The sequence below is a fragment of the Camelina sativa genome, chromosome 13, assembly GCF_030686135.1.
Source record: "Camelina sativa cultivar CO46 ecotype springtype chromosome 13, ASM3068613v1".
NCBI lineage: Eukaryota > Viridiplantae > Streptophyta > Magnoliopsida > Brassicales > Brassicaceae > Camelina > Camelina sativa.
Window position 1 is genome coordinate 6495423 of NC_141892.1, and position 25666 is coordinate 6521088.

At 36.0% G+C, this 25666-nt stretch overlaps 12 protein-coding genes and 1 non-coding gene across 15 annotated transcripts; 5 read left to right on the forward strand and 8 right to left on the reverse strand.

Annotated features, from left to right (window-relative positions):
• The first annotated feature begins 48 nt into the window (after positions 1 to 48).
• TRNAS-AGA (transfer RNA serine (anticodon AGA)) lies at positions 49 to 130 on the forward strand. Its single transcript has one exon. It is a non-coding gene; the product is annotated as a tRNA-Ser (tRNA).
• A 445-nt stretch (positions 131 to 575) lies between these two features.
• Positions 576 to 1912, reverse strand: LOC104769912 (uncharacterized protein At5g01610). Its single transcript, XM_010494235.3, has 2 exons — positions 1345 to 1912; positions 576 to 1020 (listed from the first exon to the last, which is right to left on the reverse strand). Exons 1-2 carry the CDS (start codon positions 1813 to 1815, stop codon positions 922 to 924), a joined length of 570 nt encoding a protein of 189 aa, XP_010492537.2. The 5' UTR covers positions 1816 to 1912; the 3' UTR covers positions 576 to 921.
• A 104-nt stretch (positions 1913 to 2016) lies between these two features.
• Positions 2017 to 4395, reverse strand: LOC104769913 (biotin carboxyl carrier protein of acetyl-CoA carboxylase 1, chloroplastic). Its single transcript, XM_087481547.1, has 6 exons — positions 3967 to 4395; positions 3438 to 3646; positions 3042 to 3360; positions 2855 to 2926; positions 2487 to 2552; positions 2017 to 2349 (listed from the first exon to the last, which is right to left on the reverse strand). The coding sequence occupies exons 1-6, from the start codon at positions 4117 to 4119 to the stop codon at positions 2326 to 2328; spliced, it is 843 nt and encodes a 280-aa protein (XP_087337673.1). The 5' UTR covers positions 4120 to 4395; the 3' UTR covers positions 2017 to 2325.
• A 338-nt stretch (positions 4396 to 4733) lies between these two features.
• LOC104735670 (thioredoxin F2, chloroplastic) lies at positions 4734 to 6286 on the reverse strand. The gene is made up of 3 exons (XM_010455500.3): positions 5661 to 6286; positions 5124 to 5223; positions 4734 to 5029 (listed from the first exon to the last, which is right to left on the reverse strand). The coding sequence occupies exons 1-3, from the start codon at positions 5975 to 5977 to the stop codon at positions 4895 to 4897; spliced, it is 552 nt and encodes a 183-aa protein (XP_010453802.1). The 5' UTR covers positions 5978 to 6286; the 3' UTR covers positions 4734 to 4894.
• Positions 6209 to 9108, forward strand: LOC104735669 (pentatricopeptide repeat-containing protein At5g16420, mitochondrial). Of its 3 annotated transcripts, none has more exons than XM_010455498.3 (2): positions 6209 to 8075; positions 8576 to 9108. In XM_010455498.3, exon 1 carries the CDS (start codon positions 6398 to 6400, stop codon positions 8015 to 8017), a length of 1620 nt encoding a protein of 539 aa, XP_010453800.1. In that variant the 5' UTR covers positions 6209 to 6397; the 3' UTR covers positions 8018 to 8075; positions 8576 to 9108. The 3 variants fall into 3 exon arrangements, with proteins under 3 accessions (XP_010453800.1, XP_087337675.1, XP_087337674.1); XM_087481549.1 differs by having other exon boundaries at positions 6341 to 8075; positions 8168 to 8576; XM_087481548.1 differs by having other exon boundaries at positions 6361 to 8075; positions 8165 to 8576.
• A 627-nt stretch (positions 9109 to 9735) lies between these two features.
• Positions 9736 to 11651, forward strand: LOC104735671 (isopentenyl-diphosphate Delta-isomerase I, chloroplastic). Its single transcript, XM_010455501.3, has 6 exons — positions 9736 to 10249; positions 10473 to 10528; positions 10674 to 10765; positions 10895 to 10997; positions 11097 to 11234; positions 11318 to 11651. Exons 1-6 carry the CDS (start codon positions 10020 to 10022, stop codon positions 11566 to 11568), a joined length of 870 nt encoding a protein of 289 aa, XP_010453803.1. The 5' UTR covers positions 9736 to 10019; the 3' UTR covers positions 11569 to 11651.
• Positions 11652 to 11821: 170 nt separating this feature from the next.
• Positions 11822 to 13202, forward strand: LOC104735672 (putative 4-hydroxy-4-methyl-2-oxoglutarate aldolase 2). The gene is made up of 3 exons (XM_010455502.3): positions 11822 to 12052; positions 12216 to 12427; positions 12730 to 13202. The coding sequence occupies exons 2-3, from the start codon at positions 12244 to 12246 to the stop codon at positions 13044 to 13046; spliced, it is 501 nt and encodes a 166-aa protein (XP_010453804.1). The 5' UTR covers positions 11822 to 12052; positions 12216 to 12243; the 3' UTR covers positions 13047 to 13202.
• On the reverse strand, positions 13188 to 13731 carry LOC104735673 (defensin-like protein 24). The gene is made up of 2 exons (XM_019234314.2): positions 13587 to 13731; positions 13188 to 13501 (listed from the first exon to the last, which is right to left on the reverse strand). The coding sequence occupies exons 1-2, from the start codon at positions 13642 to 13644 to the stop codon at positions 13296 to 13298; spliced, it is 264 nt and encodes an 87-aa protein (XP_019089859.1). The 5' UTR covers positions 13645 to 13731; the 3' UTR covers positions 13188 to 13295.
• Positions 13732 to 14857: 1126 nt separating this feature from the next.
• LOC104735674 (defensin-like protein 24) lies at positions 14858 to 15361 on the reverse strand. The gene is made up of 2 exons (XM_019234316.2): positions 15268 to 15361; positions 14858 to 15187 (listed from the first exon to the last, which is right to left on the reverse strand). Exons 1-2 carry the CDS (start codon positions 15323 to 15325, stop codon positions 14982 to 14984), a joined length of 264 nt encoding a protein of 87 aa, XP_019089861.1. The 5' UTR covers positions 15326 to 15361; the 3' UTR covers positions 14858 to 14981.
• A 1687-nt stretch (positions 15362 to 17048) lies between these two features.
• Positions 17049 to 17557, reverse strand: LOC109128288 (defensin-like protein 24). Its single transcript, XM_019234315.2, has 2 exons — positions 17465 to 17557; positions 17049 to 17376 (listed from the first exon to the last, which is right to left on the reverse strand). Exons 1-2 carry the CDS (start codon positions 17520 to 17522, stop codon positions 17171 to 17173), a joined length of 264 nt encoding a protein of 87 aa, XP_019089860.1. The 5' UTR covers positions 17523 to 17557; the 3' UTR covers positions 17049 to 17170.
• A 2134-nt stretch (positions 17558 to 19691) lies between these two features.
• LOC104735675 (defensin-like protein 24) lies at positions 19692 to 20254 on the reverse strand. The gene is made up of 2 exons (XM_019234808.2): positions 20121 to 20254; positions 19692 to 20025 (listed from the first exon to the last, which is right to left on the reverse strand). The coding sequence occupies exons 1-2, from the start codon at positions 20176 to 20178 to the stop codon at positions 19820 to 19822; spliced, it is 264 nt and encodes an 87-aa protein (XP_019090353.1). The 5' UTR covers positions 20179 to 20254; the 3' UTR covers positions 19692 to 19819.
• Positions 20255 to 21071: 817 nt separating this feature from the next.
• LOC104735676 (seipin-1-like) lies at positions 21072 to 22665 on the reverse strand. The gene is made up of 2 exons (XM_010455503.3): positions 22062 to 22665; positions 21072 to 21750 (listed from the first exon to the last, which is right to left on the reverse strand). Exons 1-2 carry the CDS (start codon positions 22581 to 22583, stop codon positions 21187 to 21189), a joined length of 1086 nt encoding a protein of 361 aa, XP_010453805.1. The 5' UTR covers positions 22584 to 22665; the 3' UTR covers positions 21072 to 21186.
• Positions 22666 to 24721: 2056 nt separating this feature from the next.
• On the forward strand, positions 24722 to 25417 carry LOC104735677 (protein METHYLENE BLUE SENSITIVITY 2). The gene has a single exon (XM_010455504.3). The coding sequence runs from the start codon at positions 24900 to 24902 to the stop codon at positions 25212 to 25214; it is 315 nt and encodes a 104-aa protein (XP_010453806.1). The 5' UTR covers positions 24722 to 24899; the 3' UTR covers positions 25215 to 25417.
• Positions 25418 to 25666: the final 249 nt, after the last annotated feature.

The window sequence follows — 25666 nt, forward strand, 5'->3', positions numbered from 1 at the left end:
GATCACCATATGAATAGATATATTTCGTGACTAATCAAACAACAAGATGTGGACGTGCCGGAGTGGTTATCGGGCATGACTAGAAATCATGTGGGCTTTGCCCGCGCAGGTTCGAATCCTGCCGTTCACGTTTCTTTTTTTTGGTGTTTTTCTTTAACATTGACACGTGTGAGCTCCCACTTCAAACCACGCTCGAAAGGACAAAGAATGATGACACTGACAGACACGGTGGTCTTTTGAAAGAGACGCGCGCTGGTATTAGCACCTTTGGCTCGTTTAAGGTTCTTGAAAGGATTTTTTTTTTTTTTTTTTGTTTGCAAACGTGACAGACGCAGTGCCCTTTTGAAATAAAACTTTATTTATAAAGCATTTAACGGAAAAAATATTATGATAACACCGTAACATGTGATAGTGATTACTGCTCTCATCTCTTTTTGCAATATACAAATTCATTTTGATATGAAATCATATGTAAACGATCTTGCATAGATTCATCATTCACTAATTAATCTGCACTCTGCATCTGCTCAACAACCAAAAACCCATCCTCCAATCATCTTCGAATCACCATAATATTTTTCTTTAAATCCTTTCTTTTAGTGATGTAAAAAACCCACCCTAAAAGAGTGTGCGATAACAAAACATATCTCATGAAAATTCCACAAGCATATATGTATATATATGTCTTATAACCCCTAATCATCTTTAAAGGCAAAACCAAACGTTATCCATACCTCCTAAGTTTAGTCTATTGCAGTTATTGAAAGCTTATACTCTGTTGATACTATATGATATGGTATATAACACACCACCAAAAAAAAAAACAACTACAAGCCAAACTTTTTACAAGTCACCACCATACACACAAGACATCACCAGGGGAATTAGCATTTTCCTTCTACGCCTCGATCAAAAATAAACCTATGATGGTATTGTCCAACGGTTTCTTCCTAGTCCAAAGATCGATTGGATATCTTCGGATCGCTTCTGCATTGTCGATTGAGTATCTTCAGTTTGCATCTGTATTGCAAGAGTCAAAGGAAACAAAGCTAAGAATAAAGATTTCAAAGCCTCAGCAACAAGAACCAAACATTCATATATACAAAGATTCCTAGAATCAACAAGTCAAAATAAAGATTCAATGCTGCTAGTAGGACAGACACAATCTTGCCTCTCTTCTTCAGAATTGTGCTATGGAATCTAAAACCCCTTTTATCACTCTTTGTCACTTCATACAATTTGGGGGAAAAAACTAAAACCCTAACTAATTTGACACTAAGAAATTCCCAATGCCAATACAAAAACCACCAAGAAGACTAAGATCATTCAATCGCAACAACGTACCTCGAAATCACGGGGTTTAAATTCCGCCGCAGCAGTACAATCTCGAGGAGACTCGAAGAGGGAGAGAGAAAGCTGCTTATCAGCAACACCAACATCGAAGTGGATCAACCCAGAGCTCTCCGGATCAACATGTATCCCCTTGACAGCAAACCAAAGGAAAAGCTCCTTCTGCGTCACACCAGACAAATTCCCGATCCGTCCATCGGAGAGTACGCCGGAGATGTTGTTGTCGAAGTGGAACTGGTTCTCGAATTTAGCATCGCATGGGACAGGGAGCGCGACAGTGAAACGCCCCGTATTTACGTCGATCGAGAAATTAGTAACTCCCTTAGGAACTATACCGGCGGGGAGGTTGCTCTCCCGGAGGTAATCGTAAAAAGACGGATCCGGTAACGATGAAATCTGAAGGAACAGGATCGAAGCAAAGAGAGCGATGACGAGGAAGGAGAGATCTCGAGTTGTAGAACCCATTGAGAGTTTTCGATTTCAATAAGGAAGAAGGCAAGAAGAAAGAAGAAAGAAACATAGGCGGTTGAAGTTGCCTCTGTTAACAAACAATCCGTTTCCTTCTTTTGATTATTTAATTAAATTCTTCATTTATTATTTTATAATCAGAAACATTAATAAGCCTTATCGGGTTTGGGCCTTTGTTAAGCACACGTTGGGCTTAAATATTGAAATTGGAAAATTGCAATAGAATAGAACAAGAGTTCGTGTATATATAGAAAGTGAATAGAAAAAAAAAAAACAGAGCTTTTGAAAAAAATATGTCTTTTAACGAATAGAGAAACTAGAAGAAGAAAAAAAACTCGAATCTTTTCCTCACGAAACTAAAGAAACCTAACAGGACTTTAACAGTGACAAACGAAGGGGAAACATTTTTCGTAAAGAGAGTCTCTGCAAATTGTTTTACCAAAAAGCACAGAGATTTGATTTTTTAGTAGAGCTTCTTCTTTTTACCATTTCTCATGGTAGCCGATTCTACGGTTGAACCACAAACAGAGGCTGTCATATCGCCAAAAAAAAAACAACTAATGTCAGTAGAGATATATCTTTCTAAATTATATATATAACCTTTCAGTTGAAACGATCAAAGTGTAAGAACTAGTTCTAGAGAAAGTGTTTCGCTTTAGTAAACTTACAGTGTCGAGGCTGACAGGCTTGCCATCTTCTGCGACGATATCGACTACAGTTCCTGACTGGTCAGACTGGGGAGAAACAAATTTTAAGTTTCAGAGTTCAATCAAACTCCAAGGTAAGAGCTAATATTTGGGATCCATAATACACAAGCAATCATCCAAATATAATTGAGAAGGGAAGAACAGAGTTTGGTCATTTTAACTTAATGATATCTAGAGGGCAATCAAGTATTCAAGTATATGAGCAAAAAAAAAGAGACTAAATATTGCTAAGCAGGATTGCAAAGAGAAATAACAGAGTTATTCGCAGCATTTCTGTAAATCTAAAGTTCAGATACAGTAGTCCATGTTAAGATGATTCAGGAACTTACCTCTATTTCATTCATTAACTTCATGGCTTCAACAATGCAGAGAACTTGCCCCTTCTGCACTTTATCTCCAACCTAAAGGCAGCAAGAAAAGTAATACGAATTCAGACAGTGAAATGCGGCAGACATAAATTAACTTTTCTGTTGGATTGCAAATAAGGTCTCCCGGCTATATAGCAAATATCCTAACCTTAATAAAGGGTGGTTCACCAGGTCCAGGACTACGGTAGAATGTGCCTGCCATAGGGCTTTTAACAGTAGGAAGCAATGATTTGGCAGGAGTAGGTGGGGAAGGTGGAGGAAGGGAGGCTGGTGTGGGAGGAGCTGGTGAGGAAGCAGCAGGTGCAGGGGGAGGAGCCATTGGTTGGGCATAAGATGGTTGATTTGGTTGCTGCATCATGACGTACTGTGGAGATTGGGGTTGAGGTAAGGCTTCCTTTTTCCGAATGGTTAGTTCACAGTCAAGTTGTTTCAACTGCAACTCAACAATATCTCTCGAATCCACAAGCCTGCATGATGGAAAGTGAGTATTCTCAAGCATGGTTTAAATGATTAAAAAGTAGTAGAACAGGGTAACAGTACTCACTTGACAAGAGTTGTTACTTGGGCAAGGAACTCAGAAATAGACTCCTCTGTAGCTAATTCAGGTGAAGAAGAAGAAGAAGACGAGTTCTTCAATGAATTTTTCTCCTTGGCTTCAGCTGAAGGCCCATCGATTTTTGCAGCATTTGTTGATGCACCAGTACTAACCTTGTTCGATTGAGCTTTCACCACAGGGTAGCTACTGCGACTAGGCTGCAAATTCATATGCCAAATGTTAAAAGAAGACTACTGCTAAATGGCAAAATCCCCAAAATCAAGATTGTATCCATAATAAATCTGGAAATAGCATTTTTATCATTGGTTCTATGAAACAGTGGTCTCTGAATTCAAATTGGCCAAGAACGTATACAGAGAGAAACAAATCGGAGAATGCTGATAAAATCCACGGAAATTATCCCCCAAAAAACAAACAAATTCAAATAGAAAATTATCTAAAATCAGGAAAATTAAAAAACCACATTCCACGAGACCTTCATTTAAATCATTGAGAAATTGGGGGAGGAATCGTGTACCTTGGAGAGGAAGCGAAGCTTAGGCTTAGCGGAGAGACGGAAAGAGACTCTGCGGGAGCGGGTTGATGAGAGAGGAAGATGCGACGATGATTGGGTGACTGAGTAGACGGAAGCAGCAGCCGGAGACGTGACTGAGAACGACGAAGACGCCATTCTTTCTTTCTTCTTCTTTAGTTCAGATCGGGTTTAGGTCTGTGTCTCGATGAAACCAAAGAGAGTACAACAACAACAACAGTTCACTTCAGAAAGAAAGAGAGAGAGAGAGAGAGAGAAAAGATGTCTGATTCGGAACGCGTTTCTCTTATGATTGTTATTAACTCGCCTTCATATTTCGCCACGTGTCATCCTCTGATCTGTAGCTCTCTCTGTATTTTGGCGATTACCCCCATCCTTGTGGACGGACTCTCTCTCGTAAACCTTTGCTCGATTATATTTTTATTCAGAATTTTTAATATTTAATTATTCAAAATACATTAATTAGTCCCACATAATTTATGCATAAATGGATTATGAAATTGAAAAAATATTAGGCGAGAGAGGATTTGGTGAACTACTAAATGAAGTTATGACTTGAGGAGCACAATGTAGTTGGAACACCCCATTGAAAACAAACAACCAAACATCATACATGTAAGACAAGTTTTTGTCAACAAGAAATATAATTTTCAACAGTCGGTATCCGTGCCCCAAATTTAAAATCCATTTGTTAATGTCACAATTTTAAAGAATCGGTGACCTCTGAGCAACCAATAGCCAGCCCAAAAACATTTGGTTATGAACTTTATGATGCATAACCACCACATTCAACCATCATTGCAGCATTAATACATACAAGAGATAGTTAGATACAGGCATAGAAGCAAACCAAAATTACATATAAGATGGATGATAATCCTAATACTTTACAGCATGAGTGATTGAGAGAGACTCAGCCTGACCTTGCTGCATCAATGGCTGCAAGTAAATCTTCATATTTAGCCCCTGTCACTTCCTTTATTACTTTGTTGTCCTTCAAGATCTTAAAGGTCGGAACCACTCTAATTCCTAGCTCCTTTGCCAATGGCTGCAAAAAGCACGAGTTTTTTTGCTCCCAATATTATTTTTTTGTGTTTACATAAGAATGAAGACACATTAATCGCAAAACGAAGAGAACAGACCTTGTTGTCTTGGTTGCAGTCAAGCTTAAGAAACACCATATCCTGGTACTTCTCAGATAGCTCTTTGTATTTGGGAGCAATCACTTTGCAAGGACCACACCTGGAGAGAGACCAATGAGTTTGAGAAAAAGGGCGAAAATTTGATTTCTCTCAACACACAGAAAAACAAAGCATTTTTAAGGGAATTCATCTCAACCATATCATGATGATGTAAACTGGAACAGATTTAGGCTTATCAATTCAATGTATTCTCTAGAAAGTGTTACAATGCATAAAATTCAAATCCTTTTGTATCCAACCATCCCCAACAAACAAAACATGAACTGTACATGATTTTTCCAATTCAAATCCTTTAGTACAATCTAAGTATTCAACATTTCAAAGATTCATGCTCAAATGAAGAAAAAAAACCAAACAAAATGTACATGAGTTTTCCAAATCGCAGAACATCTGACATAATCAAGTCGTTCCAAACAGGAAATTGCAATCAAGGTATGCAAAAGTCACACAAACAAGAAGTAGAAGAAGAAACGTTACCACTGAGTGTACATATCGAGAACAACAATCTTATCACCGGCGGCTTTAACAATTGGCCACAACGTATCCTTATCAACCTCCGTAACCTGACCAACACTGACATTCACTGTTTCTAAGCTACACCTCGCCACATAAGAACCGCACCTCTTCCCGGAATCTAAAACACCACCAGAACAGAACCCGATTCTCGTCCCGACGGCACCGGAACTCAGGATCCGACAGTGCTGCTTCACGGGGACAAATCCACCGGAGGAAGATGAACTCGGAGAGCAACGGAAAGCCGTTGGAGATGGAGCGATTCGGAGAGATAGAGGCATTGTTGAAGAAGAAGAAGCTCGAGTCCAAAACACTAGTATGATCTTTCAAAGGTGATCTGAGAATTTTTTTAATTGGGAAAATTTAATTCGATTGTTGTTATTAGCGTTAGCCGTGAAAATTTTGTGATTTTTCTTACTGTGAGGTCAATAATACCCTTAAATGGATAACGCAAGAAACAAGACACTTGGAGGGTGTTTACGTATTTTCTGGCCTTCGTGTTCGATGAACGCGAGGTGCAGAATTATCGGACGAATTTATTATCACGTTGCTGCTCGAAATGACGATCATGTCCTCATAATGTCACGCCAAAGGTAACCGGTTTGGGAAAACCCGGGTTTACGGTTAATAAAACCGCCACCGGCAAATTTAAAAATCCATCTCTCGCCGTCGTCTTCGTAGATTCGATTCGCCGCTGCTCGATGAAAACGGCAGCGATGGTCCTTCCCCGCGTGAACGTTACTCCCTTCCCTGCACTCGTAACGTCTCGTCGTATCTTCTCTGCCTCCTCCGGGGACTCTCTTCAGCAATACATCACTGAGAAACCACCGATCAAACCGTGGCCGCAGAGGCTATTCCCAAAGCGGTTAGTGTCAATGATCACCCAACAGCAAAACATCGATCTCGCTCTCCAGATATTTCTCTACGCCGGTAAATCCCACCCCGGATTTACTCACAATTACGATACTTACCATTCAATTCTCTTCAAACTATCCCGTGCTCGTGCTTTCGATCCCGTTGAGTCTATCATGGCGGATCTTCGGAACTCTTACCCGCCGATCAGATGCGGCGAGAATCTATTCATCGACTTGCTTCGTAACTACGGTCTCGCGGGTCGGTACGAAGCTTCTGTGAGGATCTTTCTTCGAATCCCTGATTTTGGTGTGAAACGCTCCGTTAGATCGTTGAACACACTCTTAAACGTTTTGATACAGAATCAGAGATTTGATTTGGTTCATGCCATGTTTAAGAACAGTAAGGAGTCTTTTGGAATCACGCCCAACATCTTCACTTGTAATCTATTAGTCAAAGCTCTCTGCAAGAAAAATGATATAGAAAGTGCATATAAAGTGCTCGACGAAATTCCCGCTATGGGTTTGGTAGCAAATTTGGTGACTTACACTACGATTTTAGGTGGGTACGTTGCTAGAGGTGATATGGAAGCGGCTAAGAGGGTTTTGGGGGAGATGTTGGATCGTGGTTGGTATCCGGATGCGACTACTTACACTGTTCTCATGGATGGTTACTGTAAGCTAGGGAGATTCTCTGAGGCGGCTATGGTTATGGATGACATGGAAAAGAACGAGATTGAGCCAAATGAAGTGACGTATGGAGTTATGATCCGAGGTTTATGTAAGGAGAAGAAATCAGGGGAAGCACGTAACATGTTCGATGAAATGCTCGATAGAAGTTTCATGCCAGATTCTTCTCTTTGTTGTAAAGTTATTGACGCGTTGTGTGAAGATCACAAGGTAGATGAAGCTTGTGCTCTGTGGAGAAAAATGTTGAAGAACAATTGTATGCCTGATAATGCTCTTCTAAGCACTCTCATCCATTGGCTTTGCAAAGAAGGGAGAGTTTCCGAAGCAAGGAGATTGTTCGACGAGTTTGAGAAAGGCTCGATCCCTAGTCTCTTGACGTACAACACGTTGATTTCTGGTATGTGTGAGAAGGGCGAGTTGACAGAGGCGGGTCGTTTATGGGACGATATGGTTGAGAGGAAATGCAAGCCGAATGCTTTTACATATAAAGTTTTGATCGAAGGCTTGTCCAAGAACGGAAATGTTAAGGAAAGTGTTAGGGTGCTTGAAGAGATGCTGGAGAATGGTTGTTTTCCTAACAAAACAACGTTCTTGATATTGTTCGAAGGGTTGCAGGAGTTAGGGAAAGAAGAGGATGCGATTAAGATTGTCTCAATGGCTGTTATGAGCGGGAAAGTTGATAAAGAATCTTGGGAACTTTTTTTGAAGAAGTTTGCTGGCGAACTGGATAAAGGGGTTTTGGTTCTTAACGAGTTGTTGCATGAAATATCTGTCTCTTGAAGAACCAAGACTATGATCAATATTACTCAGTGCCCAAAGGGCTATCGACGTCTTGAAGGTAACTTTTTACTCTCGACTTTGGTTTTCTGGCTCGAGATATATAGACTCGGCATCCATGTTCTGATTCAAGTTATCTTGACAATTTAGTAGCTAACTTTTGATGGGGGGGGGGGGGGGGGGGGGAGATGGAGACTTCCAAAGAAGAAGAGATCTCCAAATTGATAATTTATTAAATGAATTTTGAGTGTAACGTAGATACTACTGCACTATGTAAGCTAACAAGTGGAAACTATGATTTCTGGTGAGGTGGATGTGGAAAGAGAGTATGATAGTGTAAGCTGAAGATAGTATAGACGAAACCAAGTTGGATCATGGAAATAGCTCAAGTGATCAATGTATGATTGCTTAATGAAACTTGATTTTGTGTTTTGAGCCTTAATAAGATTAGGTACTAAGTACTAACAATACATTGTATCTCTAACGGCTGTGTACATAAGACAGACCCAAAGAATGAGAGGAATGTTTTGGAAAATTAAATAACATATCAATGTTGTGTAGAGACAAGACAATGGTCCATCGGTGGAGTGACACAGCTGAGACACTCCCCCTTAGTTCTTGATGGTGTTTGCCTTGGTGTTTGCCTTGGCGTCATAGCCACGTCGATAGTAGCTTGACCAAAACTTGGTCTGACCGAATATTGAGCATCTGCACTTTAATATTGTTTTTGTTTAGATGGGTTTGTCCGAGGTCGATCTTATGAATCTTGGCCTCGACGTTTGTCCATCTTTCAGATTTGAGACAAAAAATTAAACTAATATCATCCATAAGTTTCACGGTTTCCAAATAACGTGAAAAGACAGGATTTTTGGATCCGTGAGTCAAGGTGGAAGCAATGAGGTTGTAAGATTTGGGTTTAGAAAGTGTAGTTTTGTAGAGAGAAAGACACGATCTGAAGACCACTAGTGGTCCAGTAAGATGAATCCATTGAACGTGAACTTGAGAAGAGAGTTGTAGAAGATATATAGGGACATGGTCTAAGCAACCTTCTCTCTTGACACATTTTAAAGATATAATGCAAGATTTGGCTAAAATATGACTAGATTTATCTACTCATGTATTCACTTAATTTTATCTTTTTTGGCAAGGGATGTTCATTGTATTAACTATTAAGTCATTAAGATGTTGTAACTTCTACAAACTTTCAGTTTAATGAAATTCACATATTTATCCAAAATTAAAATAAAATAAAAACTTCTCTTGACACATTTAACTCTGAACATTAAACACTGTACCATATCTAATAATTTTGTATCTCTTAACAAAGTATATAATCTGATTCACACAAAAATTCACCTAACTATTAAAAGGTTTAAGATTTTTTTTAACTATTAAAAAGTTTAAGATTTTTTTTTAACTATTAAAAAGTTTAAGATTTTTTTGTTTAAATACCAATTTTAACTAGTTACCTTAAAAATATTCTAAAACCGAAAATATTTACTTTAAATTATATTTACAAATCTACTACTTTCACGCGTATTATGAAATTACATAAAGTGGAAGAATCAACGATATTTCGATACGTAGTTATTGTGTTATTTAACGAAATCAAATCATATTTTCAAATTTATCGGTACAAAATTTAAATAACCGCGCGAAAAATAACCTAATGTATTATATACTAATATAAAATTGTTAGTGTTAATCTTTTTTTTTTTTTCTCAATTGTCTTTTATTTATTTCATAAAACAAGCCAAACGCGTACAAAGTACTGAAGTAATACAAGAAACTAAAGCCCGATAGTGATACGGGACACCAAAGCCGGCATGAACTACTCATCCGGAGCCACAAGAAGATTCTACCGCCTAACAAAGGAACAGAAAGGCCACAATTGTTAGTGTTAGTCTATTTATAGGTTTTGTGACAATTACTGAGAAAAAAGCAAGAGAAAAAAAAAAAAAAAAAAAAAAAAAAAACAGAAACAACAAAGACAACATCCAATCCAATGACTACTGCTTCTTCACTATTTAGCTTCTCTTCATTTCATCTCAGATCCCTCCTTCCTCTCTCTTCTCCTCCTTCCTCTTCCCGTTTTGCCCCTCTTCTTCTTTCTCCGATCCGATCTCCGGCGCCGAGGAATCATCTGTCTTTCCGCGCTTTCTCAGCCGTCAACATGACCGATACTAACGGTGCCGGCATGGACGCTGTTCAGAGACGGCTCATGTTTGAAGACGAGTGAGAAAAATTCCATTTCCTTTTTCTTCGATTGTTTTTTTGAATTGGGTTTGTTTTTGCATTAAAAAAAACCCAAAGTTTAGGTTTTTATTTATTAATCTAGACGAAATCTTCAGCGATACGCAAAACCTGTCTAGAATGAGACTTAAACCCTGTAGTAAAATATGTAACACATGCAACGAATAGACTGTGGCTGCTTGATCATTTGTTTGGGTTTGTGCAGATGCATTCTCGTTGATGAAAACGATCGTGTGGTGGGTCATGACACTAAATATAACTGTAAGTGATTCCCTTTTTGATGATGGCTTGGAGAAAGATTGATTGCAACCTTAGCTGCTTTTTAATATCATTGAAACACATTTGCATGTCGCTGATTTGTCCTTGGAATGTGTCTTAGTTGGAATTTGCTTCTCTTAATCTGCAGGTCATTTGATGGAAAAGATTGAGGCTGAAAATTTACTTCACAGAGCTTTCAGTGTGTTTTTATTCAACTCCAAGTATCAGTTGCTTCTCCAGGTACGTTCTTATAATCACTTCTATGTGAAGATGACTTCAAGCTTTATATAAACGGTTGGTTGGTAATCTGTGATTTGATTGCTTCATTTATTGTGACGTACTACTGAAATCTTCTTCTCTTATGGACAGCAACGGTCAAAAACAAAGGTTACTTTCCCACTTGTGTGGACAAACACTTGTTGCAGCCATCCTCTTTACCGTGAATCGGAGCTTATTGAAGAGAAAGTCCTTGGTATTGTTACTGGAATGAGCTTAAGCTTTATACAAAACCGTGAAAGCTTTCACTGTTGTACTACATACTGATCCCAACTATTTGATCTTACCTTCTCAGGTGTAAGAAATGCAGCACAGAGGAAGCTTCTGGATGAGCTCGGTATTGTAGCTGAAGATGTACCAGTCGATGAGTTCACTCCCTTAGGACGCATGCTTTACAAGGCACCTTCTGCTGGCAAATGGGGCGAGCACGAACGTAAGTAACTCTTCCATGTGTGATCATCTCTTTTTTTAACTCCTTTGAATTCAGGACTTGAACTTTTGTGTATTTTCTTGCAGTTGACTATCTACTTTTTATCGTGCGGGATGTGAAGCTTCAACCAAACCCAGATGAAGTGGCTGAGATCAAGTATGTGAGCAGGGAAGAGCTTAAGGAGCTGGTGAAGAAAGCAGATGCAGGTGATGAAGCTGTGAAACTGTCCCCATGGTTTAGATTGGTGGTAGACAATTGCTTGATGAAATGGTGGGATCATGTTGAGAAAGGAACCCTCATTGAAGCTGTAGACATGAAAACCATTCACAAGCTCTGAACTTTTTTCATAAGTTTTGGATCTTCCCTCCCCTTCTCATAATAAAATTTTAGAGATGAGACTTGAATTAATTCCAAACAAAACTGGCAACAAAATCTCTTCCTAGGATTTGTTTTATTCATCCTCCTCTAGTTCATCTATGGCATAGTAGTTATCATCATTTGCAGAGGGTATGAAGTTAAAAAAAAAAAAAAAATAACAGGTTGAAACAGAACACACAAACAAAAAGGTAAGAAGACAGAACAAAACAAAAGGTGGAGAAAGTAAAATTAAAGACCACAAGATTGTCAAGTAATCATCTCAAATGATTCCTTTCTCTAATCTTCACCACCACTTTTGATCTGATTGATACCAAAACCTCTTCTTTTTATTTTTCCCAAAAGTTAAAACAAATATTTTATTGTATTATGGAGAAACTTTGATCTCCATCTGAAATAGTAACACTGTGAAGAGTTCTTCTGCATCTGAAATTTGTCTGATCCAGGTAACAAAACTTAATCTGATTCATCATTCCAGACAAAATATTTTCAAAAGTTTTATCTTTTCCCCTCTGGATCACACTCACGCTATCAAAACTTGATCTGATTCATCATTTTGTCAGATTACTTTTGATTGATTCACTCACAAGTCTCAAATTTTGATCATAGAAAACTTGGCTGAGAAAAGAAGAGGCAGATGGCGTTTGTGACCACTGCTGAAGTATGTGACGCGAATCAAGAGCTGATTCGGAGTGGTCAGCTCCGAGCTTTGCAACCCATTTTTCAGATTTACGGCCGTAGACAAATATTCTCAGGACCAGTTGTTACTGTCAAAGTATTTGAAGACAATGGCTTAATCCGTCAGTTCCTCGAGGAGAAAGGTATTGAGAGACTTAATCTGTAATTCCAAAGTTCAAAACTTTCAAATTGGTTTGAGCAATGTTTTACTTGTAGAGAGACATGATATGAAGTTATGAACTTTCACATGCTTTATGGTTGTGTTAGTGATGGCTTAGTAATAGTGTGTAATCTATCACTTTGCAAATAGATTTATGATTCAAAGGGTATTACTCTTTGAGAGAACATAGCTGATCTTGAATACGTTGTGACTCCAAAGGTCATCTCTTTTACTTTCCACAATCTCATATGTAAGACTTTATAAATGTTTGGATGTTGTAATTAGGAAACGGTAGAGTACTTGTGGTAGATGGTGGAGGTAGTCAACGATGTGCGATACTCGGAGGTAACCCCGTGGTTCAAGCTCAGAACAACGGATGGGCGGGAATCGTTGTGAACGGATGCATCAGAGACGTGGATGAGATCAACGGTTGTGATATAGGAGTGAGAGCTTTGGCTTCTCATCCGATAAAGGCGAGTAAGAAAGGACTTGGAGAACAAAGAGTTCCGGTTAATATTGCAGGGACTCGGATTTGTGATGGTGAATGGCTTTATGCAGATACTGATGGGATCCTTGTCTCCCAGATTGAGTTATCCGTTTAAAAACGCTTGTCTATTATGTGATCACTGATCATCAGTTACAAAAGAAACCGAACTTGGTCTATGTTTTTTTTTTTCTTTTTTTTTTTTTTTTTGTGTTCTTATTACTTGAGAGATGGTTTAAAGTTATGATTGAAAAAGATATTACGTTTGGAATTACGTTATTATTTCCTTTGAAGATAGATAAATAAATAAGTCAATAAAGAAATATAGTTTTCCTTTATCAATCAATAAAGCCAAGGTGAAGAAGAATTAACAGTAACATGAACAAACAGAACCAGGGGCAGCAGAGATAGGTTGACAGCCACCACCTTTGTTAGTGGAACAACCATCAAGACACATCTTGGTGCATCTCTCATCATCTTCTCTTGTATCACAAGTTCCAAATTCTGGCTGATTTCTGCAACACATTTTGAATAATTCGCTGCCAGGCAACACAGCGTTTCTTGTTTCAGCACCTGCAAGTAACACACACGTAATTAATCATCATCTATTCAATTTTCTTTGTGATTGAAAATGTTTTTGTTCCAAATATTTACGAACCGGAAAGTAGAAGAGACAGAGCTAGGATGACAAAAATAACGATTTTTGAGTAGGCCATCTTTTTTTATCTTTTCAACTCTATAAGATTGTTTGCTTAGAAAAGTTGTAGGTTGAAAATGTGATATATATATGCTTAAAGTATTCATTCACTTATTCCCTAGAAAGGAAAGAGATATGTTTAATGATATATACACCATTTCCTTTTTTTTTTTTTTGGTGGTGTATACACCATTTCCCTTTAATACAACATTTAAATGTATTAAATGATATGTTGTATTAAAGGTCTTCAACATTTAACACAATTTTGACACCAAAATGATATGCTACTCAAAATGTGTAAAAGAATTTAAGTAAGTTTTATTACTTTGATATCTTATTTTCTTGTGGAAAGATATAAGGTAAATTTGCATTGATGGAAATGAGATCCGTTAGCAATTTTATAGAAGACAGAAAGAATCCACTTTTAACAGGAAAGTGTAGTCTTTTAAGTTGAAAGTTAATTTCTTCTTATTAACTTGGATGTATAATGTATTCAAATAAATATTTTTGTGAATGAAATTTAGTTTTTCATATTATTCTTAAATGATTTTAGAGAAGTTTGACAAGATTTGTTGTTGAGATTCTCTGCAATATATATATCTCAAACCCATTAAATCATTTAAAAAGATGTTATCAAATAACACCAAAATTTGAGAACGAAATTTAAGATTCATGATTAAATAACATAAGATTGTCATTTTTGGTATGAGTATCTCGGAATTGAGCCAATTGTTTTATCACATTCTAAGAACTCAAAAGCAACAAAGGATACTTGTATTATGCTCTGATCCGTTTTAGTAATATAGCTCAAATTGAGATTGACACAAACAAGTAATTCTGTAGACGGAGACACATGGTCTGGTTAGTATCAAGGCAGATAATACGCTCGCCGGAGCTGAGGAATTAGGACAGCTAAGATAAAAACAGAGTACTCAATGAAGGTGTTGCTTCATAGATACTCAATGAAGGTGTTGTTCGGCAAGATTAATGTATTCACAATTCTTTTTTGGTTCTTGTTATTACTATTGGCGGTGTACATAGCAGGAAATTGAAAACGAAGTATATCTTGTTAACTATATGTATAAGTTTTCTGTGTCGCAGCAAAACTTCTTCGACGAGGCTGGTTTCTTCTTTCCGTCCGTCTTCTTTCCATTACTTCATGTTCTTCTTCTTATTCAACTACTTCGATCACTGAGGTTTCGCTCTCCTATGGTTCTTGAGATGGTTTTAAGTTATGATTGAAAAAGATGTTACGTTTGGAATCAAGTATTACATTATTTCCTTTGAAGATGGATACAAAATATATAGTTTTCCTTTGTCAATCAATAAAGCCAAGAAGAAGAAGAAGAAGAAGAATTAACAGTAACATGAACAAACAGGACCAAAGGCAGCAGAGATAGGTTGACAGGCACCACCTTTGTTCATGGAACAACCATCAAGACACATCTTTTTGCATCTCTGATCATCTTTTTTTGTCTCACAATTTCCAAATTCTGGCAGATCCGTGCAACACTTTTCGAATAATTCGCTGCCAGGCAACACAGCGTTTCTTGTTTCAGCACCTGCAAGTAACACGCACACGTCATCATCATCTATTCAATTTCTTGTGAATGAAAATGTTTTGTTCCAAATATTTACGAACCGGAAAGTAGAAGAGACAGAGCTAGGATGGCAAAAATAACGATTTTTGAGTAGGCCATCTTTTTTTTTTCCTAATCTTTTCAACTCTAAGATTGATTGCTTAGAAAAGTTGTAGGTTGAAAATGTGATATATATATATATATATATACACAAAAGTATTCATTCACTTGTTCGCTAGAAAGGAAAGAGATCACAAAGGTCTTCAACATATAATACAAATTTTGACACCAGAATAATATGCTACTCAAAAATGTGTAAAAGAATTTGAGTTTTATTACTATGATATCTTATTTTCTTGTGGAAAGAAATAAGGTAAATCTGCATTGATGGAAATGAGATTCATTAGCAATTTTGTAGAAGAGAGAAAGAATCCATTCTAACAGGAAAGTTTAGTTCTCTTAATTGAAAGTTAATTTCTTCTTTAACTTGGATGTATTAACTAAATATTTTGAGAATGAATTTTAGTTTTCATATTATTCTTAAACAATTTTAATGATTGTTGGTGCGAAATTAAGTACTCACGAGTCACGACATACCGACCTAAATTGAAGGTATACCGATTAATTCTGAAAAGCGACTAAACCGAGAATCTCTCTTTTGGGCCAGCTAAACCAGCTTGTAAGCGGAAGCCTGACGAAGTCAACAGACCGATGGAAATTTAATTTATATTCGATTCGAGATGAGATAAAGGCATTAATGCAAAGCCATTCTTTCTATGTTGCACCGAGGCGGGTACTGGAACGGGAATCGGGGACGGGACGGATGAGATAAAGGCGAGCAAGAAAGGACTTGGAGAACAAAGAGTGCCGGTTAATATTGATGGAGAATGGCTTTAGACCATTTACAGTGGTATTACTCACCCAGTTACTCACACAAAATTTTTTTATTAAAAAATAATAAAATAATATAAAAGAGAGAGAAGCAGGAAGAACGGTTCTCAAATTCCTTACAGAAGAAACGTTACTTAAAATAATCCTACACCTGTCAATTTTTTATTAATTACTAAATAAAATATATATATATATATATATATATATATTTTTTTTTTTGAGTAACTGGAAGAGTTCTCCCGTTGTAAATGCCCTTATGCAGATACTGATGGGATCTTGTCTCCCAGATTGAGTTATCCGTTTAAAAACGCTTGTCTATTATGTGATCACTGATCATCAGTTACAAAGAAACCGAACTTGGTCTATGTTTTTTTTTTTTCCTTATTACTTCGAGAGATGGTTTAAAAGATATAAGTATTACTTTATTATTTCCTTTAAATAAAAGATATTATTACGATTGTAATCTATATATAAGTATTAGTGTATTACATTATTATTTCCTTTGAAAATAGATATATATAAGTATTTATTCATCCCTCCATTCTCAACCAATCAAAATGTTCTATCTAATATTTTATGTAAATAATTTAAAATTACATTAAAAAGTAAAATAATTAAGGAAATAAATTTTGTATATTTTTATTTAAAAAAAGATAAATATTAGCTTGAGTTATATGTCGGTTTACAAATGATATATTTAGGATTTATATATTATAATTAGAACGAAATTATATGTCCGTTTGAGTTTATAAATGAGGTGGTTATGGTTTAGATTTCACAATTATAATAAAATTATATGTCAGTTTGGGTTTACAAATGAGATGGTTAGGATTAAAATTATACAATTTGAACGAAATTATATGTCGGTTTGAGTTTACAAATGAGATAGTTAGGACTTAGATTTTATAATTAGAACAAAATTATATATCGGTTTGGATTTATAAAAGAACGGTTTTAAATTTCTAATTTTATAATAATATATATAAATTTTATTTCATAAAGAGGTTCACCCAAATATTGTCCTAAAGAAATATAGTTTTCCTTTATCAATCAATAAAGCCAGGAGAAGAAGAATTAACAGTAACATGAACAAACAGAACCCGGGGCAGCAGAGATAGGTTGACAGCCACCACCTTTGTTAGTGGAACAACCATCAAGACACATCTGGGTGCATCTCTCATCATCTTCTTTTGTATCACAAGTTCCAAATTCTGGCTGATTTTTGCAACACATTTTGAATAATTCGCTGCCAGGCAACACAGCGTTTCTTGTTTCAGCACCTGCAAGTAACACACACACGTAATCATCACCTATTCAATTTCTTGTGAAATGTTATGTTCCAAATATTTACGAGTTAGTACTACTAACCGGAAAGTAGAAGAGACAGAGCTAGGATGGCAAAAATAACAATTTTTGAGTAGGCCATCTTTTTTTTTAATTATCTTTTCAACTCTATAAGATTGATTGCTTAGAAAAGTTGTAGGTTGAAAATGTGATATATATATATACACAAAAGTATTCATTCACTTGTTCGCTAGAAAAGAAAGAGATCACAAAGGTCTTCAACATATAATACATATTTTTTTACCAAAAAAAAAAAAAAAAAGATATATAATACAAATTTTGATACCCGAATGATATGTTACTCAAAAATGTGTAAAAGAATTTAAGTTTTACTACCTTATTTTCTTGTGGAAAGAAATAAGGTAAATTTGCATTGATGGAAATGAGATTCATTAGCAATTTTATAGAAGACAGAAAGAATCTAATCTAACAGGAAAGTTTAGTTTTTTTTTTCTCTTTTCTCTTCTTTAACTTGGATGTATTAACTAAATCTTTTGAGAATATATTTTATTTTTCATATTATTCTTAAACGTTTTTAATGGTTGTTGGTGCAGGATTTAGCACCCACGATATACCGACCTAAACCAAAGGTAAACCAATTAGTTCTAAAGAACAACTGAACCATAATCTCTCTTTTGGGCTAGCTAAACGGGCTTGTAAGCGGAAGACCGACGAAGTCAACCGGCCAACCTCCAAGACCACCTCCGAATTTGACCTAACTTAAGGAAATTTAACTTATATTCGATCCGAGAATTAAGGAAAATAAAATTATATTGTAATTTAGACATTCATATAAATAGAGGGATTCATCCCCCATGTAAAGTAGGCCTGGGTACTAATACCCATTACCCGTATTCGACCCGTTACTCGGCTTGTACCCATTCCAAAAAGGGTACCCGCAGCTTTATGGTCGAGTAAAGGCTACTATAATTATATTACATGTGAGTAAGGGACAAGTATAGGGTATTAGTTTAGTTTTCAATACTTGTCCTGTTACTCGTCCCTTTACCTGTTTTGTTACCCAACCCGTTAATATCCTTTAATATTTTGTATTATTAGTATTTATTATTAATTTATAAATATATTATAGAGTTAAAGTTAAAGCCTAAGTTCAACTTATCCTAACTGAAATGATATATACTACACCCAATTGAATTATATATTACTTTTATTTTAAAATTTGTAATTTTATAATTTTTGGAACTATATGTTGTATATATTTATGAATTTTTCTTTTTTCAGAATTGGAATATGAAATTATTATTGTGATTATTGACAATTTTTTTTACCGGGTACTCGTTTTTCTGGGTAAAGTAAAGAGTCAGATATTTAAAGGATCAACTATTTTTTACCGAGTACCCGTTTTTCCGAGTACCTATTATTAAAGGGTCAAGTACGAGTAATTTTTTCTATTACCCTTTAGGGTCGGGTCGGGTAAAGGATATGAGAAAATTCAAGGGTATGCGTCCCGTGCCCAGCCCTAATTGTAAAGCATACAGAAATTAATACAAAAAAGCCCTAGTTCATCAAGATCTCTTAAGAAAACCTTAGCTTGTTCTTCAAGATATCTAAATCCCTTTTCTTCTTGAAGCTTTTGATCCGATTTAGAGAGAGATTTGTGAAGTGAATTTGTTTCCCCTCTAAACAAATTCATTGTGTAAATACTAGATTCAACACAATTAGCGCCCACAGACAGGTTCTAAACAAACTTCAATGTTTGATCATTTCTCTTTCTAACTCCTTTTTGACTTTGGTGATTTGAAACTCTCTGGAATTTTATTTTTCTTGCAGTTGACTATCTACTTTTCATCGTGCGGGATGTGAAGTTTCAACCAAACCCAGATGAAGTAGCTGAGATCAAGTATGTGAGCAGAGAAGAGCTTAAGGAGCTGGTGAAGAAAGCAGATGAAGGTGATGAAGCTGTGAAACTGTCCCCTAATTTTACACCTCTTTTCTGATATATTACAAACTGTAAATAATATTAGAATTATTTAGTTACAATTTACAAAAAAAGTAAAGAAAGAACATAACACAAAAACAATTGTGGAGAATGGCTTTATGCAGATATTGATGGGATTCTTGTCTCCCAGATTGAGTTATCCGTTTAAAAAGGCTTTTGTCTCTACTATGTCATCACTGATGATCAGTTACAAAGAAACCGAACTTGGTCTATGTTCTTTTTTCTCTTTTGTGTTCTTATTACTTGAGAGATGGTTTAAGACTTTAAGATATGATTGAAAAAGGTATTACGTTTGGAATATATATATATATATATATATATAAGAATTTTCATTATTATTTCCTTTGAAGATAGATACATAAAGAAATATAGTTTTCCTTTATCAATCAATAAAGCCAACTAGCCAAGGAGAAGAAGAATTAACAGTAACAAGAACAAACAGAACCAGGGGCAGTAGAGATAGGTTGACAGCCACCACCTTTGTTAGTGGAACAACCATCAAGACACATCTGGGTGCATCTCTCATCATCTTCTTTTGTATCACAAGTTCCAAATTCTGGCTGATTTTTGCAACACATTTTAAATAATTCGCTGCCAGGCAACACAGCCTTTCTTGTTTCAGCACCTGCAAGTAACACACACGTAATTAATCATCATCTATTCAATTTCTAGTGAATGAAAATGTTCTATTCCAAATATTTACGAGTTAACTATGCTAACCGGAAAGTAAAAGAGACAGAGCTAGGATGGCAAAAATAACAAATTTCGAGTAGGCCATCTTTTTTTAATCTTTTCAACTCTATAAGATTTGCTTAGAAAGGTTGTAGGTTGAAAATGTGATATATATACACAAAGGTATTCATTCACTTATTCGCTAGAAAGGAAAGAGATCACAAAGGTGTTCAACATTTAATACAATTTTGACACCAGAATGATATGTTACTCAAAATGTGTAAAAGAATTTAATTAAGTTTTATTACTTTGATATCTTATTTACTTGTGGAAAGATATAAGGTAAATTTGCATTGATGGAAATGAGATTCGTTAGCAATTTTTAAGAAGACAGAAATAATCCACTTTAACAGGATGTGTAGTTCTCTCAAGTTGAAAGTTAATTTCTTCTTATTAACTTGGATGTATAATGTATTCAACTAAATATTTTGTGAATGAAAATTAATTTTTTCAAATTATTTTTAAATGATTTTGGAGAAGTTTGACAATATTTGTTGTTGAGATTCTCTGCAATAAATATCTCTCAAACCTCATTAAATCATTTAAAAAGATGTTATCAAATAACACCAAAATTTGAGAAAGAAAATTAAGATTCATGATTGAATAACATAAGATTGTCATTTTTGGTATGTGTATTTCGGAATTGTGCCAAGTGTATTAACACATTTTAACAACTTCTAAAGCAACAAAGGTACACTTACTGGTACAAGTTGGTTATGCTTTGATCCGTTTTAGTACTATACCTAATACCTCAAATTGAGATTGACACAAACAAATAATTTTATAGACGGGGACACATGGTCTGGTTAGTATCAAGGCGGGCAATACGCTTGCCGGAGCTGAGGAATTAGTAAGTCAGCTGCGGACAGCTAAGATAAAAACAGAGTACTCAATGAAGGTGTTGTTCCTTTGAAGAAGATAGTCAAAGGGGCAGTAGAGAGGAATAAATATCAAGCCGTAAAATTTAATGGATTCACAATTCTTTTTTGGTTCTTGTTACTACTATTGGCGGTGTATTACATAGCATAAATTTGAAATAACTATATCTTGTTAACTATGTATAAGTTTTCTGTGTCGCAGCAAAACTTCTTCGACGAGGCTGGTTTCTTCTTTCCCTCCGTCTTCTGTCCATTACTTCATGTTCATGTTCTTCTTCAACTACTTCCATCACTGAGGTTTCGCTCTCCTCGATGGTTCTTGAGGCAGTGTAAGGGAACAAAACTGGTCTAAAACACCATAGAAACGCTGTTAAAATAGCGAGGTAAAGATACATTGAAGTCCATACGCAAAGAGTCCATTTCCAGTTATAAGCCATTCGTTTGATCCATGGCGGTTTCGAGTTTATAACGATCTCAGCTTCGTATAGCTGAGGCAATGTCCGGGTTTGTGCACGTGGAATCAGAGTGGCTCTCACGGCTTTTGTTCGGGGCCATTTCTCTTGGTGTTTTAACGCATCGATTCTCATTGTTTGTGCTTCGTTCGCTATTCCAGCTACAAGTGGAACACTCATAACAAATGTACGTGCAAGTCTTATAGGTTTGCTTCTGAACCGTAACATACAAGGTTGGCTCGATCTCGCTATTGCCTCGCCTTTCAATGATAAAAGCTCTACCTTCAACTGCCCACAAGACAATGGATCAAATTAACTGAAGAATAGTGTCAAAATATTATTGTTTCAGTAGAATCAAGAAACAGAACAACTCTTTTGGTTATAGCCAGTTATTAAACCTGATTTTTTATTTATTTTTATTTTTTTTAAATATTAAACCTGATTTAGTTCTTGATAAACCTAAATTTTTGTTTGATTTAACTAGCATATTATGGTTCCATATGATCATTTTGATTGGTAAAAGACAATCCATCGATCAAACTTAATTAATCGTGGAAGTGGAGCAATTATACTATTCTAAGGAAATTTGTATAATTTACCTGAAATACCCCAATTCTTCGATTAATTTCGGATTCAGGCATCCAAAGTACTAAAGAGACATGAACATTATGACCAACAGGAACACTAAACGATCTCTTCCTCTTATCGAAACTAAAAACCGCACTTGGGTTTTCTTCAGTGTAATCAAAGAACAACCTGTCTCTCACAACCACAGGCTTTTCTATATACAAACTCACAATCCCAACACCGATAAAAACCGCCAAAATTAAGGCCAACACCATCACCATTGACACGTGGCATGCACCCATTATCCCAAACCATGTCCTCCTAACACCTTGCCCCGCACTACCCGCAATCCGCGATGGAGCCCGTTTAACCGCTTTTTCCGCTGCTGAGACAGTCGAGACTGCGCGGCGGTATGAGCGGTAGAGGAGAAAGAGAGGTGAGGATAAGACCAGTAGTGCGTTGTAGATTAGATCGGCTTGGATGGTGACTAAAACCATGAACCAGTCGGCTCGTAATGGTTCAGGGATTTTGAGGTTGTTGTCCTGTTCTATCATTGTTTGGTTGTCTTTTTATTTTTATTTTTGTTTAGGAGGATTCTCCTCATACGGTCCCTTTTTCTTTTATGACATGATGAAATAGATAAAAGTCGCTGTCATCGTGTCTTATAAAATATTTATTCATCTGCATGAGAAAATTGAAACGTGTTGGTTCGTGTTCTTGAGTAGTGCCACGTTGCGTCAATGAGATCATACTGAATGTACCAGAATGATTTCAAATGAGAAAAGAAAAAAAAAATTATGAGTACACTAGCTTATCCGGAAGTGTTGGATATGGATTCTAGTTCGGGTTTTCATCAGCACTTTTTATCTAAGATAACCATGTTATTTTCATGTAAATTTAACCAAAGATATATAATAGAATAATAGTTACTATAAACTATGGTAACTTGATATTCTGTTACTTAATTATTTTTTTGAAATTTATATTGAATGTATGAAACATTTTTACTCAAATGGTTAAAAGTCCATCTATAAACGAATTTTTTACTAGAATCAGGTTTTAAGTAATCGGATGATTATGTTGCGTAGTAGAGTCTTGCATATTATACATTAACAAGTCCAAAAAATATGGTTGGATAATATGTAATGTAACTATAAGTTATCATTTGGATAATATGTAATGTAACTATAAGTTATCATTTGTTCTCAACAAAGGATACTTGGTCTCAGATTCGCTCCATCGTTAATGAGGTGTCCTGGCATAAGTGTGTTTGGTTTACTCACTCTATCTCAAAAACCTCATTTTGTATGTGGCTTGCAGTTCGGAACAGGCTTTCCACCGGCGACCGAATGCTCCAATAGAACAGGGGAGCTCAGGGGGCTTACATTCTCTGCTCTAATGCTACTGAAACTAGAGATCACCTATTTTTCTCCTGCACTTTTAGTGTTGAAATCTGGCGAGCTTCTGCACTCAACGTTTACAAGACTAAATTTTCAACAAACTGGCACACCATCATCTCTTCGACTTGTCATGACTGGGGAGATTGCATTCAACGTTTTTTGGCTTGCTCTGTTCTGCAAATGTCAGACTACAGCCTTTGACAAGAAAGAAACAGGAGAAAGCATGGAGAGTCCCCACAACCTGCCTCATGCCTCATTATAGACACATGAGGGATCAACTCTTAGCTATCGGACTTCTAGGCGATCACTGTTATGCAACCGGACTGCAAGCTTGGTTTATCACACGGGCATCGTAGGTTAATACTATAATTTTTGTTCCTCAAACCTTTTGGACACATGATGCACTAGTTGTACCCAAGTATTTTTCCTTTTGAATATAATTTAATATTTATTAAAAAAAAGAAAATATATATATATATATATGAGAGATGCATTGAGGTATTATGATTGTATGAATTGAAAAAAGAAGGTTCCAAATCCAAATTTTCTTTGTATAAATACATATCAAACAAATTTTAAGGTTTAAGACAAATAAAAAAATAACGATTATTGATAGTTTAAATAAAAAAAGTAAGAGATTGAAAAGCTTAAATTTAAAGAATTCTTAAATGCAAACGCTGCTTTTATCCTGATGATGACCTATTGACATGTATATATACTAGAAAGTCAATGATTTAGAGTGTAGAGAGATGGGATTATGATCCCAAATTTTATTGGTCTCTCTCTAGCTAGCTACTTTGGTTTAGATTTTTTTTAGGCTACTACGAGTTGGGCTTCGAGTCTGACAATCGATTGATGTGAATAGATTTTTTTTTTCCCCGAGCAAACAACGCAATTCAATCAACTTTCGACAAAATAATTAGACCGAACCTTTTTTTTGTGCAAAATTAGACCGAACCTAAACGCAAAATCTTAGCTGTCTCCAATTAATAAATTTGTATTTGGATACGGACCATACGGTACAAAATCCAACACGAACAAACAAAAGATTCTGGTCGTGAATGTACAAATTCTAAGATTTGTAATAATTTTTACAACCTTTTGAAAAAAATAATCCGTAATCTAATTTAATATTGTTTTTGATTTTAGCTAAAAGGTAATAAAAAAAATAAAAAGCTATAAGCGGATTAGAACGAATACGAACAAAATGGGAGCAAAAGTCTTAATATGCACCTTACTACACTCAATAAAGACTCTTTTTTTTTTAATTTTTTTTTTTAATTTTCACAAAATAGGATAAATATTCCTTTTTAATTTAGAGAAAGATAAATAAATCTCTCGCATCCAACTTCTCTCATATCCCCCAAAATCGTTCTTTCCCCTCAATCGCAAAATTAGGGTTAGGGTTTTCATTTCCCCCCCTCTTGCGAACTTTCTCTCATCTCTTCTTAGCCGCCGCACACATCGACGATGACAGGAAAAGCGAAGCCAAAGAAGCATACGGCGAAGGAGCTACAAGCTAAGGCCGATGCAGCGTTGACCAATCGAGGCGGAGGTAAAGCTGGGCTCGCAGATAGAACCGGTAAGGAGAAAGGTGGTCACGCCAAGTACGAGTGTCCTCACTGCAAGATCACTGTACCGGATCTGAAGACGATGCAGATCCATCATGAATCGAGGCATCCTAAGCTGACTTACGAAGAGCCGAGGAATCTTCACGAGGCTTTAGCTGCTCCTGCTGAATCTTCTAAGCCTAAGCCTGGTATCAGAGGAAGCCTTAAGAAGTGAAGTGAGAGAAGAGAGCTTTGATTATGATTTGTATTATCGAATCCAATCCCCCGATTTCTGAATTTGTTTGGGTCTTTCTTCTTTTCTTTTTTAAAGCTCTGTTTGGATGTGAGAATATAAACTGCGTTGATGTTATCATGGATATGCTTATGTCTTCGTATTTTTATGTTATGATCATATAAAAAAAAAGTAACTTATGATAATGGTTTGTTTCTAACTTATTGGTTTCTCTTTTTGATTCTTGTTTCTGGTTGCAAATTCTATTGATCTTGGTTTTGCAAAAGAGTTGTTTGGTATATATATGCTTGTGTTCAAGCAAGCTACTTTTAGGACAACATCTCTGTGTTTTGATCAGACATGTTGTTAACTCATTAAGATGATGAGCCAACAAGAGTTTTGGTTTGGTTCTTTTTTTATGTATGCTTGTTCAGATATCTTTGCAAAACAGCTCT